The 17,913-nt window shown below is 48.8% G+C and overlaps 1 protein-coding gene across 1 annotated transcript in view; it reads right to left on the minus strand.

Annotated features, from left to right (window-relative positions):
- Nucleotides 1-14,331, minus strand: part of LOC146186740 (uncharacterized) — a 40,402-nt gene extending 26,071 nt beyond the window's left edge. Inside the window, exons 1-8 of the mRNA XM_084607385.1 lie at nucleotides 10,265-14,331; nucleotides 10,100-10,183; nucleotides 5,648-9,991; nucleotides 4,972-5,099; nucleotides 3,892-4,162; nucleotides 1,902-2,042; nucleotides 1,323-1,398; nucleotides 967-1,013 (exon numbers count right to left, since the gene is read on the minus strand). Coding sequence (XP_084463511.1) covers nucleotides 967-1,013; nucleotides 1,323-1,398; nucleotides 1,902-2,042; nucleotides 3,892-4,162; nucleotides 4,972-5,099; nucleotides 5,648-9,991; nucleotides 10,100-10,183; nucleotides 10,265-14,135 — 8,962 coding nt within the window. The 5' untranslated portion in view covers nucleotides 14,136-14,331. The remainder of the gene's footprint in view (nucleotides 1-966; nucleotides 1,014-1,322; nucleotides 1,399-1,901; nucleotides 2,043-3,891; nucleotides 4,163-4,971; nucleotides 5,100-5,647; nucleotides 9,992-10,099; nucleotides 10,184-10,264) is intronic.
- Between the last annotated feature and the right edge of the window lie 3,582 nt (nucleotides 14,332-17,913).

Consider the following 17,913-nt stretch of genomic DNA (forward strand, 5'->3'; position numbering starts at 1 on the left):
CCACCAATATTATTTTTGTCTAAACTGACGACACAAAGTTCGATATGAGTTTGAAAGATCCAGCTTCGAAAACTCCCCTTCCGACTTCGTGCAGGCCATTCCTGCGACAATTCCCCTCTAACCTCTACTAATATTCTTCTTTAAATATATGCACAGTAATATGCCTGCATGTGCACTACGAGAAAAAAAAAAGAGTGATATTCACCAGGTATCACTTGTGAAACGTGTGAAACGTGAAAGCGTGAAGATCGTGAAACCACTTATGTTGTTATTCGAGCCGAAGTCGAATGTGTACTGTGCGATGTCAGTGCACGTTAGAGAACATGTCCTGGGTCCTTGGTGCGACGGATCGTCTGCTGCGCGAGCTACCAAGGCCTTACTAACTTTTCTGAAGGACACAGGGTTGATTAATACCCTTTAAAACTCATCTGTGTGTGATTATGTGCGTATGAAACTTAACTTTTCTTAAGGACACAGGGTTGATCAATACCCTTTAAAACTCATCTGTGTGTGCTTATGTGCGTGTGAAAGTGTGCGACACCGATTCTCTTTTTTTTTTCTCATTTATTTCCCCTTCCCCTCCCACAATCTGTCACCCTCATCCTTCAACCCTCATCAGGAGTAGCATGCTAGGCTTACCACCAGGCAGACATCTCCTGTTGCCATTAAAATATATCTCTGTCTCTGTTAGAGATTCACATGTGGTCTAAATTATTCCGGAGCCCTCCACTACAACACCTCTCTCTCTTTCTTGTTTCCTTTCCACCTACGTCCCTTCACTTATAGCCTGGTTTAGGTGTCTACGGTTTAGGTGTGTGTAAAATGTTTTACACACACTGCGCCTTGCCATTCCTTCAAGCCAATTTACACTTAAATTTACAATCTGCAGCGAGACTCTCGTTAAGAAGGACAGGTGACGTTCGTAAGCAGAGCAATTATTGCATTGCTTAAGTGTTGGCCCCTTACCGAGTCCGTTGATCTCGCAGCGACGTCCCAGGAACATGCGGTTGCAGCTGGGAGTAAAAAAGAGAAAAAGGTTGGGGAACATCAGGGACTGGCAGAAATTTCTGGGAAAGAACAAGCATCTGTGCAAATAAATTAACCTTCCATTTTCTGATATCCTTGAACTAACCCAATGTGGTTCCTAAACATTACTATGAAATCAAGAAAACGAGGCACTCTTAAGTAACCTAGGATTATTTGCATTCCATACAATGTGACGTCATCATTGCGATGACGACGTCCACAAGAAATGAAAGCTTGCCAGTTCGCGTCTCCCCCCCCCCCTCCCTCCCCCTAAACAGATCAGCTTGCTCACTTACCGGCAGCTCTTCTTGCCTTCATCATTAACCAGGCATGTTCCACGGTTGTTGCAGTGGTCACAGTTCTTTATTTCTCCTAGAAAATAAAACAAAGAAATATTTAGCTACACAGTCACGTACCTAGATCACAGAAAGCAACCAGCCTAAGAGACGCCGCCGCCTAGGATCAGTTAACACCAGTATAGTAAAACAATTGAGTATACTATAATGGCATTACTAGATGAAGTTGTTTAACGCCACGAAGCAGCACGTGGGCCCTTACAGATATAACACTACAGTGCAGGACTCCGAGTTGATTCAGACCTCCCGCGAACCGCTTCGTCGTTTGTGTGGCGCCTTAAACTGTTCGATCGCTTACAAAGTTTCCCACGGTTGGAAATTAAAAGAAAATAACTTTTTAACAAATGGTTACAAGGTCCTATTGCACGCAAACAAATGTACCCAAATAACCACAGTGATGACCCGATGGCGCCACTGCCACATGACCGGAACAGACTACGAAAGGCGTTAAGTTTTTCATGTCCTCTGTTTTCTTTTTCTTTTTTTTTTTGTGCAACGACGCATGGTAGACACACTGACCTGAGCAAACACGGCCCGGTCGCAGCGGGTCGAGGTCTTCGAAGCCACTCTTGCAGTAACAAGTGTACGTCCCGGGTAGGTTGACACAGACAGCGAACCGGCCGCAGTCGTTGGCGTCCAAGTCACCGCATTCATCGTAGTCTGAGACACGGAAACACGAAAGGAAAAAGAAAGAAGTAACCAATGAAACCAGACCTCGAAGCTACTCTTTGGAAGAGTGCAAACAGGCTTGCATATGCCTGAAGACCTCGTTAGCGTTGGGTTGCTCTTAATTTTACATCATGTCCCCATTCCTGAGGGGTGCATCACGGAAAGCGTTGGACACTGGCCTCCTATGAAGGAGCGCTTAATAAAACGGTCGATATGTATTTTGATAACAGGCAGCCCCCCCCTTCCTTTGTTTTGAAGCGCTAGCGCCTGATACCGGTTCCATTAACGCAAGCTTATGTTCTATTCGGGCTCTGGTTCTCCACGAAAAGTGCAAAATCAATGACATATATTTCGTTCTTTCACAAATCTTAACACGCGGCTACAAAATAATAATGAAATCAAATCAATCCAATACTTTATTCAGCTTAATATAGACGGAAACTGTGACAAATAAGGTTTAATAAATATGTACCTGCTCTATTGTTTAATGCAGCTTGCGATGAGCTCTCCAACCGGATTCGATGCGCGCAAAATCGTCACATTCAACCTAATGGGCCTGGTGGTCAGTTACTATGGTTACCTGTTTCATGGCCTCATTTTATGTTAGTTGGTTAGTTAATTATATGTGGTTTTATGGCACATAAGGAACAGTGGCTATCATGCGCCAAACACAAGGTTAGATGATCTATCAGACGTCTAGGGTCATGATACTTATATTTGATCTAAAACATTGGCTTTCTTCATAAATGCGCGAACAAAAGAAAAATTGACGAGTGCTTTTTCTCCTAAAACAATGCAGGGTAAAATGAAATGTGTTCCTTGTAAAATACAGTAAAATATTTTTCCTGCGTTCTTCAAGTTCTGAGCATGAGATTTAAATATGATTAACTGCGAGCTCCTGTTCACGCATTTCACACACAGGTTTGTCTTTTTTGTTAGTAGACAGTTATCGGTGATGTGTGCGTGACGTATGCGCAGTAGACAAAAAATTAACTCGATGAATCGTTTCTGATGCTGACATGATTGATTTTATGTGCGCGCCAGATATTTAAGCAATAAAGAGTCCTCGGTCGAGGAAGGGCAATTGCAGATGAAGACATTATTTTCGATTTCCGTTATTCACTTTCATGTTGCATAAGGCTGGCTACCGAGGGTTAACCCAATGGACAGTATTTTGGAAGGTGGCTCTTTGGCACGTCAGAGAAAAGGAAACAGTGCGCGTAGAAAGGAAATTCGTCCATGAACCGTTCTCGGCGAAATAGAAGCGAATGCGAAATTTTTTTACCTAATAATCACGTGACAGGAAATTCTGCACTCCGTAGATTTCCCGAGCCTGGCCCCCACCTCTCTTCTTATAAAGGCCACTTCACCAACAGTATCGAAGCGCATCCACTAACCACGAGGACGTTTAGTCCGTAGAGACACCTGGTTGGAAATGCATCGCTTGAAAGGAAAATCGGTAGGTACAGCCAAGCTGCGAGAACGGCAAATCAAGCCTTTCGCAGCCCCCGCAAAACCATGCATGTTTCGTGCCGTTTGCTTCCCTCCTGCCGAAATTTACTTTTCAGCCAACAAGCCACTCATGGCCACACCTGAAAGAACCGCTAAAGTTGCTGTAACGCCATTTACTACACGTACCACTTATCGCTCGGGATATAGATGTGCTTGGCAGTTTTGTGTACTGCATCTTTTAACAACAAAAACACTAAGCATGGGGGCTTGCTACTGAGCCAAGTGGTAGAACTACCTGGCTTCCCCAAGGTATTACACATTAGTTTTAGAAAACGAACGTCCTCAGATGTTTATTTCCGAGTATGTGAGGACCGCGGTGGGCGCCTACCTTGAACAGCGGCGACGGCGTGAACGTTGGGGCTGACGAAGAGAGGGCTTCTTCCGATGCTGTAGTTTGACTGGCGCAGCGATCGGCTCAGCTGATCGCGGATCACCTCGGAAGTGATGGCCTCCGACTTGGCCATGGCTACGGTGAAGTTTAGCAGGATACCCTGCGGCGCGCTGTCTGCTGTGTCCAAGTCGTCGGCCTCCGAGATGCTGTTCAGGCTCGATGACACAAACTGGCCTTCCACGTCCGTCTTCTTGTATGCGTCGCCCATCTGGAGATAATGTGGAGATTCGCTTTTATTTATCTCTGCTCAACAGTGCCAGTAAAAGAGACAGCTCCTGTAGAGCGAAACGTGGTGATGTTCGTCCCCATCAGACGTAAAATTTTTGCTTGGGCTTTTTTTTTTTTTTATTCACGTGTTTCGTCTAGACTGCACCAACTGTTACCACCATGCTTCAGGGACAAGTTCGGTGCGTGTACAAGCTTTGGGAATGTCGGGTTTTACCGCGAGCCGTGTGTAAAGGAGTACTTACAATATCTATTTTATGTGCTATATACGCATATTTATACGCCGCTATATATGAAGGGCGATAAAGACTTATCCTTTACGAAAGTTAATCGACCGGGAAATTCACATGCAAACACGCAAAATAACTACTACCAGAAAATGCAAGTAAATCTCAAAACTATTTTTGTTCTATTACAGCTAGACTCGTACACGTAGCACATGTATCTAATTGTCGCGGTCGAGTAAATAAATGGTTTTAAGTAGGCGCTAGATGTTCTAATAAATAGATGGGATATTGTCATAACGTTGATCCAGATGTACCATTTTTCCCATTGTTACTTCAGGTATTAAAGACTGATTTTTATTTTTTTTAGGCATGAAATTAAACCCAACGATCAGACATGTATGATCGGACATGTGAAATTTACGGATAAACAGTGTTTTTGCGTATGAAAAAGAGCTTAGCTTCAAAAGTCGCTCCAGGAGTACGGAGACACCTTGGTAGAGTTTTTTTTTATATTATTATTTAAGAACCGTAAAACTAAGATGTAAATTATTCATGAGCAACCTACCGCCTTCTTAGCTGTATCGGCAATTCTCTGGAATTCGGTGGAGAGGCTGTTGGAGAACTCGGTACGATACGACACGGCCGACTCTCCCATCTTCACCACTCGCAGGACAACCACATACGTCTCGACCTCTGCAAGAACCAAGCACATTTTGATCATCACGTTCTTAATAAAACACGACGTGTTGAATGCCCGGCAAACTGGTCACGTTGCACATGAAGCTAAATTGTCATTACTGAATTCAGTCGCTGCAATTTACCGGCCACCTTTATTCTGTAGTTTCGGCTACTTTGTGAACTGGCGCCATTTTAGTTCTTAACGTAAGATGATTCAGTTGACGGCTTTCGAACGAGTTTAGCGGTCCACTGTTTCTAATTATTCGTAAGAAAAGGTAAATGAGGCATAAAAAGACCAGCGTCTGAAGTGCGCCTGCGAATGCTTCACTACTGAATAACTTTTGTGGCGTAGCGGTTCATGCTAAACAAGAGGTTCATTTTACGCAAAAAAAAAATGAAAGGGCAGTTAGAGGTAGACATCTTTTGGTGCGAAGGTACACCTCATTGAATATTCTGTCATTGTAATAAAATGAAAGGTGAGTCAAATTTTTCACATTTGAACGCGTGTTGCTAATATCGCAAGTAATAAAAGCCACGGCTTGCGTTAACTGGGGGCAACTTGCCTGTGCACGTCTTGTTGCCGTCCTGTCTTCCGTAGCCAGGCTTGCACATGCACTGCCACGTGCCGTCCAGCGCCTCGCGGCAGACCTCGTAGTTTGCAATACTGCAGCCGGGCAGGCACACAGGCGGATAACCGTCGACAGGCGTTGCTTTTCCCGGCTTTACCCTTGGCGGCTTGGTTGGCTTGGGTGTGGTCGTCGTCGTCGTCGTAGGCGGCTTCGGGAACGGGATCTTGAACTTCGGTCCCGTCGGCATCGGCTTGGTGCTCGCCGTATCCGGCGTCCTCGAAGGAGCCCTGAATGCAATCACCGGTCGCTTACCGTGCACTGCAGTCGTCGGGCGAGGCGTCGTGATGCGTCGTGGAGGGGGCCGCAGCGTTGGAGGAGACTTGCTGTCGGCAGATTCGGGCGTTCTTCCTCGGACTTCGGGCGTGACTTGAATGGACGTCGTCGGGAGGTTGCCGAGCGAGGACGAACGAGTCGGTTCCGGTCTTTCCGTTGGAAGCACCAACGTCCGAACCACGGTAGTTGTGATGGAGTTGAAGATGAGGGTCGTCGTGGTGACCGTCGTGGTGGCTTCGCTTGGAAGAGGCGTCGTCACTTGAGCGTCGACGGAAGCAGATGGTTCGGACAGGGTTCCCAGTATGGTGCGGCTTCCGATGATTGTTGACACAAAAGTCCTGGGAGCGATTGTCGTTGTAAAGACAGACGTTATCGTCAGTGGGCTGTCTCTCGTGTAATACACCTTTGTTGTCGTGAGCGTCAGCGTTCGAGTCACGGATTCCACGCTTGTGACGTACTGGGTCACAGTGGAGACGCTTGTGGATACGGATGGAAGGATCGGAGCTGTGTCCCCGTCGAGCTGGAAGAAGATGGTGGTAGCGCCACTGACTGATTTTGCACCGCCGACGACACTGGGTTGAATGGACGAGGCGAGCGTTTCCGAGGAATCTTGCGCGCTCGGAAGGATGGGTGTGAAGCCCTCCCCAAAGATGGTAGTTGCTCCTGTGATCTGAACTTCGCTTGGGAGAGAAGATTGGAGCACGTTTGTGTCCGGGAAGAAGATGGTCTGGACGCCGACAATTTTTGAAAGCTCTTTAGGGTCCGATATTGTGACATCTCCCTTATTGTCCTCAGCCCTCTGCGTGAGCTCGGCCAGTTTGTCGAAGTCATCGAAGAAAATTGTCTTGTCTCCTGTGATTACGCCTGTGCTACCGTCCAACGCTGGGGTAGCGTCTGTAGAAGGCAGCGACGACTTCTGCACGCTTCCCACCAAATGCACGGATGTGTCCTTATCAACGCGTTCCGGAACACCATCTCCCTCACCTGTGTCATCGTCATAGTGAGCGTCCGTAGGAAGAATGAACACCGTTTCCGCTCCGGTGAGCACGTCGGTATGGACGCCCTCGCCCATAATAGACGGCTTTCCGTGCCATACAGAACTAAGCAGTATGCCGTCCCTATCGAATTGCATCGATTCAGTGGCCTGACTTCTTTCGGCTGCAGACATGTCGGATGCAATAGCGCCCACTGGGATGTAAACGGGCTCTTCAATGTTGCTCACAGTCACCCCATCGCTTGGTGGAAGTGGCACATCTTCCTTCACTTGGCTGGGCTGCAAGTCACCTGCGCTATCGGTTCCATTCTTCTTACCGTTGGACAAGAGGTGAACAATACCCTTAATGGCTTCCCCAATGTTTCCGCCAATATTCGCGTTACCTCCAAGAACGTCAGCGAGGTCTATTATCGAGCCTGGTTTTATTGGCTTGGACGGTGAGCCTGTTCCGACAGCGCTGCCAGCAGCGCTAGACTCGGGAGAAGATGGTGGCGGGGCTTGCAAGAACGGTATCTCCGTGGAAATAATGTCAGCAATAGCTGGGCCTTCTGCTTTGCTAGGAGCAACTTCCTGCGTCCTTGACGTGAAAGTTGCCTCTGTTAGCCTTGTCAGAGAGCCGTCGGATCCGGTTACCATGAACAGCGTAACTTTTGGAGACAATGTAGTTGTTTCATTGTCGGGGCCGACGTACTTCGTGCTGCTTTCCAGAACGGTAGTGGACGTCACGGCTGAAGAAGGTGACGGCGATGTAAAGAAGGAGCTTTCAAGTATTTCCGGTGATGGTGAGGCTGAGGGCACAAATACTGGAGATAGCATTGAAGATGTGAAGAGCGACGATAGCGACTCGGAGCTGATAGCTTCGGCTTCTTCTTCTTGGCTGGCAGCAATATCAGTAAAGAATATTACAGTAGAACCATCAATAACTGTTGTAGATACTCCCATCGACGGCCTCGTGCTTTCTTCTTCAACAGATGGCGATTCCAAGATGGTGAAGCTAGGTGTCACAGTTGTTATTCTCGGAGAAGAGCTGGTCGGAATAAAACTGGAAGAAGCAAACAAGGTGACAGAAGATTTGAGGTATGTGCCAGTTGACGGGCGCTTGTAGCTGCTGCCGAATGATGGTTTCTTTGTGTCTGTTGTTCCGGTCTTTCTGGTCACCTCGACAACTGCGCCTTCTTTAACAGGTTTATACAACGAGGAGGTGATGATATTCACTTCCGGTACGAAGCTGGTTGACGAAGAAGGCGATATAGTTGTCGATACCAACTGCGTTATCACTTCTTCTGACGACGATACAATTGTCTCCGAGTCGCTGACGAGAGTAGTGAAGTAAGTGTATGTAGTCATGTGCGTCAGCACTGTTGGCGTGGGCCTCAGCCGCGAAGATGTAGTGGACGGCTTGGAGCCTATCCTCGTGGTCACAATCTGAGGCACAACTTGTTCGCTGGATATCACTATCTTGTCTTGGCCACCAAATAGAGTCGTGTAGAAAGTATAAGTAGTATAAGTTGTTCCAGTTGTGTACAACTTGGTGTCATACGGAGGTGTTGTTGGTGTTGGCCTTGTGTACCGAGATGTAGAGGTACTTGTGGGCCTCGAAGAAGTACTTGAAGTCAGAGCCGTTGTGGACGTAGTCAAAGTCGGTATTCTTGTGGGCCCGGTCGTTCTCACGGAAGACGTCAGGGACGCCCGAGGCACAAACAAGGTGACGTGCGAGGTGACAACATTTTCTCTGCTCGCGATAATCGAGCTCGAGTCGGTGTAGAATGTCGTGAAATAAGTATACGTCGTGTAGTACGTCCTGACGGAAGGAACCAAATCTGCCGGAGCTCCTGTGTGAGATGGTAGCACATAGGTCGGCGTGCTTGACTTGTACGGCACAACGGAAGACAAAGCAGGTGTTGATAATGGTCTGGAGTATACTGATGGTCTGGAACCGGCCCTCTCTGTTACAACTGTCGTACCAATTTCTTCGATCGAAGAAAGTATAGTTTCCGTTCCCCTGAAGAAGGTAACATACTGTGTCTGAGTGGTAAGATAAGTCCTGGTGCTAAATTCTGGAATAGACGTAGTTGTTGGAGAAGGCAACTGGGGAGACGACAGGACAGGAGTAGCCAGACCCTGAGGAATGGTAATAGTAACCACATCCGAAAGAACCTCCTCTATAGAAGTAACAATCGTGCTTGCACCCTGGAAGAACGTGATGAAGTTTGTCTGCGTGGAATACAACGTGCTCAAAACAGTAGTCGGCCTAAGCTGTTGGGACTTCAAGATGTCATTCACTCCGTACAGCTGCGGCTGCTGGCTGTCGTAGTGTTGCGACAAGTATTGATCGTGATCTGGATAGTGATAGCTCTGCTGTGGTTCAGGACGAGAGAAGACAGGTGTTGAGTGCGGTTGCACAGACAACGTCGGTTGCAATGTTCTGGTAATTGTGAATGACTCTGTGATGACAAAAACCTGCGACTGAACTTCCTCGAATGGTGTGACCACGGAGCTTGACCCGTTGAACAGAGTAGCGTAGAACGTGAACGTGTTGTAAGAAGTGCTTGTCACAACACGTTCGCTTGTCTCCAGAATAGTGCTTGGCTCTCTAGGCTCGGGCAGATATGGCGTTATGGTCGGGTACAAATTCTGCGTCACTGGAATGGTAACAGTGTTCGAAATAACTTGCTCAGAGCTTGCGATTGAAGAAGAGTCATCTGTAAAGAACGTTGTGAAGTACGTGTACGTTGTAAACAACGTCTTCGTGCTGTAAGAGACGGAGTATGGCTGAGGCGTTGCGCTGTGTCCGTCAAAGTGCTCCTTCATCAAGACTGCGTCCAGTAGCAAGGTCGGCTGTAGAGTGTAGGGCGTGGGCTGGTGTGGGAAGAGATGTGTAGTCGCCTCGCCATCACCACCACTGGCAACAATGAGGGTAACCCCGTCTGAGATGCGCGTCGATAGCCCTGGCCGGTGTTGGTAATGGGATGCCAGCAGATTCAACGAAGACTCGTGCTTGGCCGCCGCTCCTGCGAATTCGATATGTGAATCAAATCTCTCGGGTAGGCAAAATAAATTGCATATTATGAGCTCCACATACCGAATTCATTAATTTTTTTACTTTTATTTTAACTTACCTCTGCCGATGAGTTGAGCGTTCTGGTCTCCAATAATTTCCGGGAAGTGCGACGCGTGCAGCGCATCGACAACATGGCTTGCAGCTAAAAGAAAATTGAATTTATTTAATGATTTCGCTAAATAATTTCGAAAGGAAAATGATTGGTGCTGAATTTTCGACTCACCTACAGTCTCGGTGACGACCCTTGAGTTGGTCTCCAGAACAGTTGTATATAGAGTCTGATCCCCTAACGTGTACGGCACTGTGAAGGTAGTTGTGGTAAAGTAGGTCAGCATCACAGTCTGAGAAGGCTCGATCAAGTCGTGATCCTCCAACCCGTAGGTAGGCGATGCTGTCAATGTAACAGGTGTCGACGCCGTGATGACAACCTCTCTGTAGCTCGTCTGCAAACCGAATATTACCGGAACAGACGTAGTTGTGGTAAACGTCTCGTAGATAACGGACGGAGTTGCTCGAATTAGGTCTGTCGGCTTCAACCTCTTGCTCACTTTCACAGTGAATGGATTTTTCGTGGGCCTAGTAACGCCAGCAGCGTTCGTTCGCGTCACTACGTAGAAGCGAGGTTTCGTCGTAATTTCGAAACGAGACGGCCTTACAAACCTGGTGAAGGAATTTGTTCGAGCCAGTTTATCACCAGGGATTGGTCTTCGAAGTGTCACCTTCAACCTCTTCTTGCCCCTGTGACCTTCTTCTTCCTCGGGCGTTGTCAAGGGGAATATGGCTGAAGACAAAAGCGGCTCCTCTCCGGTCACCGCTGAACTCGGGTTTGGCGATGTTGTAAAGAATGAGCTGAATGGCTCATATACGTGACTTGACAAGTCTGGCGCTGCACTTGACAAGAATGAATCCTCAACGTGTTTTACAACAGGTTTGATGCGAACTCTCACACCAGGAGCTGCCTGGAACACGCCTGACTTCAATCCTCCAGCCGGCCTCACACGTGTTGTGACAACCCTAAGCTTTGCCCTTGGAGCGTTCGTTGATTCGTCCACTGGAAAGAGGATCACTGGGGTAGCGTGAATGTTATTCGTCGGCTGAACGTCACCGAGAGCGATAGAGTATGACGGCTGCAGGGCATCCGCAAGCAGGGAAGATCGTTCTTGGTTGGAGATGAAATCAATTTTATTGTCAACAGCGTCTGTAGCAAAGCTGGGGTAATACGATGCTGTCGGCGCAATGTCATCGTGTACTCGCGAGATATCAGCGTCCACAATTTTGTCAAATTTTATGACCGTACGCATTCCGAGGTTAACTTCTGTCGTCGTCCCAGCAACGTTCCTTGAACCCAAGTGGACAGTGGTCACATCGAGCCCAAGGGGTAAAAGTCCATTTCTTATCTTCGTTTGCGCGATGGGAGGCTGAAACGGACTGTTGTCATTCGCGATACTTGACGATATCTCAGATCGAACAGAATTTTTCGTTTCGGTTCCGTCGAACAGTGTGTAATAATAAGTATAGAGAGTATAGAAAGTCTTCTGGGCGTTAAACAAGTCACTTAGTTGAACGGTGCTCGTGTCTTCACCTGGTGCGCTGGGCTGAGGAGACTGAGGCTCTTGTATATGTGCAAGAACCGGTGATTCGGTGCTGAATGTAGCTACTGTATGAGCAGTTGGGGTGGGGTGTATAACTTTATAGATGTCACTGTTAAATATCTGCAACCGTGACTCAAGGTTCACGATAGTTGTTGCCGCTCCTTTTGTTCTAGAACCCAGGTTGACTGTAGAGACTCCGTCGGGTGCCGTCGTGAAACCACCATGGTTCTGAATAACATTCACTATATTAGAATCTAATGTTTCCGTCGTAACCGAGGAAAGAACGGCTTCCCTGCTGTTGTAGACAGTATCTGTGCCATGTAGGAAGGTGGTTAAGTATGTGAACGTCGTATAGTACGTAAGCGGCACAGTTGCCCCTATTTCCAATGACGCGCTAGGATTGATGTTTCCCTGACTTGGGGGCAATACATGGCTAGAAACAGGGAGAGTAACCTCCACGCTCTGTGCTACAAGTTCATTGTTAGCATTGTTCACGTTGTTCGCTGGTCCACGGGCTTGTAGGCTGTTGGCAGATGGCCTCCTGTTCAAAACTACTTTCCGTCTTTGACCACCCTTACCTTCACCAGGCTTCTTCACACGAATTATTCTTCTGAACTGGTGCGAGCTGGGTGTCGTGTCTTCGACAAGGTCAGCAGAATTTTCATGATTCTGTCCGCTAGGAGGAGCCGAAGGCTGGTCGAATGTAGGTTCCGTTGAGACAGGCGGTGGGGGTGGAGGTGGCTCGGGAAACCTGGATGCCGGAGAAAAGTACTGGTCTGATGCCGGAGCAAAGTACTGCTGAGACACTGGGTTCAATATTTCCTGCGACACTGGGGCAAAGTAGTCTTGAGAAGCTGGCCCGAAGTACTCCAAGGACTGCTGTGAAGAGCCCAAAACTCTGTTGAAATCTATCGAATCGGCCGAAACGAAGACGTGCGTTGGTTCGATGTTGACAGAACTCAGTTGCAACGCAGGTGTAGACACGATAGGGCGCGTTTTCCGCACGAGAGATGTTTTCCTTTCCCCATGATGGTTTGATTTCGTGGGACGAATTCGTCTAAACACCGTTCGGCGCGAGTTTCGTGTTGGGGACACGGGTGGAGGCGGTGGTGGAGGGGCAGCTTCCACGGGCAAGTTGTTGAGGTTGGACGCCGGTTGTGGAACGGGTGGTTGCTCGGCTACGGGAACGAAGTTTTGCACCGGCTGGAGCTGAGTGAAGTGATCGTGCTGCTCGGGCACGCGAGGCGAGTAGGGCTCTGCTTGCGCGAACTGCTGCGGCACGGCGGGCGAGTACTGATATGGCACGTTTGGACTGAATCCGGGAAAAGATTGTTGGTTGACGCCTGTGCCAAAATGATCGTACGGAGCTCCATGTCCCAATCCAGCCTGCTGCGTTACCTCAGCTGGAACCCTGAGGACGTCTTGAGGTTGCTGCGGGAGAGAGTGAGGGGGAGCAACGGGGACAACGTTGTGATGAGGGCCAAAATGGTTAAAGCCGCCGTCGTCCTGGTTGAAAGCGGTATCCACCTGGGGTCGGAAGTCCTCGTATCTTGTTGGTGCACCTGCCGGGGAGAATGTCCGAGTTACCGTGACGCGGCGAACCTTCTTTGAACCATCACCGAGGGATCCTTCACCATGAGGAGCAGGCCTGAGAACCTTGATCCGTCTCACTTTGCCTTGGGGTAGAGTGGAAGTTTCCAGTCCCGAAAGAGCAACCGTATCCGCCGTAAATTCGTGATTAGGTGGAGATGCCAGAGGGTCAGTAAGAGTAGCCACAACCTCCGGTGCTGAGAAAGAATATCCACCACCCACAAAGGAAGACGACAAGAAATTGTCCAAAGAAGAGGAAGGAAGAATGTGTTGAGAAGAGAAAGCAGGCAGAGGAGTTTCAAGAAGATTACCTGGACTGAAGGCTTGATGGTCGTCGCCATAATGAAAAGCTGAGCTTTGCTCTTGCACGGGATTTAGGTCGACGTGGTCTTGCACAATATGAGGCGGTCTTCTCCGAATGAAGCCACCATGGGGGCCCCTGAATTCGTTCGGCGAAGTGCCATCCAGGATCGCTCTGTTCCTGTGCACAGGTCTTCGAAACACTCGACCCCGACGCACTCCACTGCGCACTCCGCCATCGATGGGTTCGTCGTGACTTACGCCTGAGGGATCGAAGCCGCCTTGATGGGTGCCACTGTTATCGACGAGCGCTTCTGGGGTTGAAAGATGGAGTGGCTGAACCCGCGTAGCACGAACACGATTTCTTCCTCGTATACGCGTGAAGTCTGCGGCGGGTCTAACGCCTTCATCTTCTTGTTCTTCAAACTGCTGCAACTTGCGAGAGATGAACTTCCTGCCGATACCATACTTGTCTTCATCAGAGCTGATATCGGGTCCAGCAGTAGGCTTCTTTTCTGTCTTCCACTTTTTTGCAGAGCCCCCCTTGGCTGGCTTCGGCAGGACTGGTATGTCGGTGGCAGGCTGCTCGTAAACCTCGGTTAATGGTCCCATGGAAATGGTGGTTACTGCGTCCGCCTCTGAAATCCTTTCAGAAGCAACGTTTCCCGGGCTCCGAGACTGCGCCACCGACCAGGACGACGAACGGTCTAACGAGGGCTCGATGCCGGAGCTGAAAAGTGGAACCTCTTCCGAACGGTCACCTCCGGACACTTCGTCCTGTCTGGAGCCGTCGATGCCAACTCCTATGAATGCTGTGGAAGCCAAAGTAGCAAATTGAGAAGCCTTGTCCGGAACGCTTCTCGCTACTTTAGTGTGAAAGAAATGCTGAGGCTGTTGATAAAATGGGACAGTGACAGTGGTAACTACAGGAATGACGTCCCCCTGGTCCCCAGTGACATACAACGTCAGCATTGTTGTTATCTGCGGTACCGCAAAATAGGGCTGCGGTATAAAAGGAGCCGCTGTTGGAACTTGGGGAACAGGGACGGACGCAGTCTTCGTCACTGTCGACTCAGAAAATTTTGTTGTGGTTACGGTGCTAAGAACTGTCCTTCCACGAAGAACAATGGGCAACACTGTCGATGTCACAATTGTTTCCGTTGTTACGTAGGAAGAGGTGAGTAGGCTAAAATCTTGGTTAGGAATCTGTGGGTAAAAGGGGACTGGAAAGCCAGGAGGATTCGTGGCTGGAGTGGTTGGAATCACCTCTGGGGTTATGGTACTGTACAAAGTTGTAAGTTGGGTTAAGACTGTTGTCTCGGTTATTGTGTCAGTACGGGTGCTGAACCCTATCTTTATGGGAAGAAGCCTAAACTGCTGCAAGTCGCTGGTGGTAATGAGCACTTCTGTGAATGTCGTGTAAGGGCCGTTCGCGTCACTCCTGGAATTGAGGATAGTCTTTGTCCTGCCCGAATCGTCCACCGCTGTGGAGTACAGTGTGGGTTGAATGACACTGGAGGCAAGAGCGGTCGTAGTCAAAGTTGCGTATGAAGTCTTGAAACCGTGATAAATCGGAAGAGTTTTAACAGTCGTTATCACAGACGTCACAGTGATAGCGGGCTTTGTCGATGGGCGACCTGTTGACGTAAGAGAAGTTCTCCGAGCCCGGGGATTGTAAGAGGATCGCCTCCTGTTCCCACGGAGCCTGGCGAAAGGCAGATTTGGTGACTCCTCCTCGTCTTTTACTGTGTTGAATGAAGATTTCAGACTGGGTGTTCTTGCTCTGCTGGGATTACGGCGGCCTCCTTTTGCCAATGGGTTCTGTCGGCCACGATGCCTCGAATTGGAATGCGCGTCTTCATTGGAGTCTTCTTCATCTGTGTGCTGCTGAGGTCTCACGAACGGTCTTACCCCAGAATTCACTCTTCCTCGAACATTAGGTGGACCTCTTGAAGGTTGCTTGAGGCGACCTCGGCCACGTTGGTTTCTATCCGCTGCATAATCGCTGTCTTCGTCGTAGTCAGAGTACTCTTCTTCCGACTTGGTCCTGCTCGGAGAGATACCATAAGTCTTCTCCACGGCTGAAGGCCTCGTCCTTGTAAACGGAGCTCTTCCGGGGGGTACTTTACCAGCCAGGGGTCTCGCAGAACCCCTACGACGTCCCAAGTGCAACTGCGGTGTGGCCGCAGAACTGTGCACAGCTTCTTCGGCTTCGATCTCTTCTTCATCCGGCTTTTCTTCTTTTAGAGGGCGCCTTCCATTCAGCCTTTGTCGTCCGTGCGGTCTTCTTATTTGAAGTGTGAAGGATGGCTTGTTGACTGCTGCCCTTGATGGCACAACAAACGAAGCTCTGTCTCTTCTGAACGGTCTTATGTTCACTCCGGAAGAAGGTGGAGATTGCTTGGTGTCTTCGTTTCTGCCGCCTTGCGTTTTTGATCTCGCCGATATTTGCTCGTAGTCATCATCGTGATAAAGGTCATATTCTTCGTCTTCTGCCTGATGCTTTATTTGGTGAGTGGTCTGAGGCTGGCGAGGTCCTCTCGTGTAGCCAGCTCGAGTAGGTCGATGCCTCTTAGACGAACGGGGCTCAGGAGTCTGAACTTGCTTCTCTTCGTATTCGTTGTAATCTTCGTCTTCTTCATCTAAAAACTCGTTTCTTCCATAGTCTTCGGGCTCTTCTTCATCCCTGAAGTCGCCGGACCCACGATTAATCGGGCGCTTAGCTCCGTTAGGGCGCCTCCGTGTTGGAAAAATTGGCCTTATTCGAGTTGTCACTGTTTCTTGGAGTTCGGACGACCGCTTTTCGAGAATTTCGTTTGTTTGACTTGATTCGGTGACAGCAGTCGTTTCCAGGGGTGCCTCAGCCTCGACTGATTTACTGTCGGGTATTATCGTGATTACAGGAGTTGACTCCGAGACGAATGATTTCACTTCATCGGTATTGAGTGAAGAACTCAGCACTACTTCATCAATTGTGGGTACTATTGCTTTGTCATCGAGGGACGAATCAATGCGTAGCACTGTAGTAAGACCGAGCTCCTCAAGTATGTTGTCCGTGGTTGTATCTAATTCAACTATGTTCACATTGTTTTTCGTTGAAGATGATCCGAACAAATGGAGCGTGCTTATAGTTTCTACACTAGGTGACGGAGTCAATATAACGGTGAAGTCTTTCAGTGATTCGGCGGCGGTGATGACGGCAGATGAGTGCAGCACAATTACAGATGGTTCACTTGCGACGGTAGTTGTGATTTCCCAGTCAGGGCTCGAAATAGGAAACGAAGACAGCGTAATCAAGCTGGACAGGTCTGTTATTGTTAGTGTCGGTGCGCTCGAAGAAGCAAGGGCTGATAACGAGCTGTAGAAACTGGACAGGAGGTCTATGGACTCAGACTTGCTTGATGTGGGTTGAGGATACTTCGTTGTTGTGGTTCTTGCCAAGTGAGCATAAAAGCCATTGATGAAAGTTCCGTAAATATCCGTTGTATACTCGGTTATGAATCCATTGTTAATGTCGGAACGAACTGATCGAGAAACCAGCCCAGTCTTCAGCGTCTCTGAAGTTGAAGTGGGGGCCGCCGTGCGAGATATCACACTGGATGTGCTTCTGGCAACGTGAGCGTAGAATCCGTTAATATATGTACCGTAAACATTGGTCGTGTGAAGCGTTGTTGCCCCGTTTCTGATTTCTGTGCTGACCTCGCTAGAAACGAGAGTTTCCGAATTGGCTGGGGCTGCGGGAGCCTGTGTCGTTTGCAGCACCGCAGGCTGCAACACGCTGGACGTCTTCCTCGCAATGTGAGCGTAGAAGCCATTGATGTAAGTGCCGTGTATTTCGGTTGTATGTAGGGTCGTCCTTCCATTTTGTACCTCTGTACTAACAGTTGATGAAACGAGCCCAGTTTTCTGCGTATCCGTTTTCTGCGGTTCTTTGCTGGTCATTGTAGGCGTTATGATCTTGCGCGTCGACCTTCCAAACTGAGCGTAGGCGTCTCCTATGTAAGTACCGTAAACCTCAGACACATGCAGCGTGGTCGATCCGCCGTGAATTTCACTGCTGAAAACACTGCTCGAAAGCAGTCCCGTCTTCTGAACAAACGGTTGCTTGACAGCTTGCGTGCTGGTTGGTTTAATGGTTTCAGTTCGTGTCGAAGTCTTGGCGATCTGTGCATACAAACTGCCCACGCTAGTGCCGTGAATCTCCGTTGTGTAGTATGTGACAACGCTTCCGTGTGTTACACTCTGGATAGTTGACGATATTATTCCTACCAGCTTGGCTGCTGTCGTTGAGCGGGCGACGTCGGCCACAGTTTTGCTTGGTCTAGACTCGCTTAAGACCCGAGAGGTTGTGCGTGCCACCTGGGCGTACAAGTCGCCAACAAATGTTCCA

Source organism: Amblyomma maculatum, chromosome 6 (assembly GCF_055883805.1).
Source record: "Amblyomma maculatum isolate TAMU_Amacu chromosome 6, ASM5588380v1, whole genome shotgun sequence".
NCBI lineage: Eukaryota > Metazoa > Arthropoda > Arachnida > Ixodida > Ixodidae > Amblyomma > Amblyomma maculatum.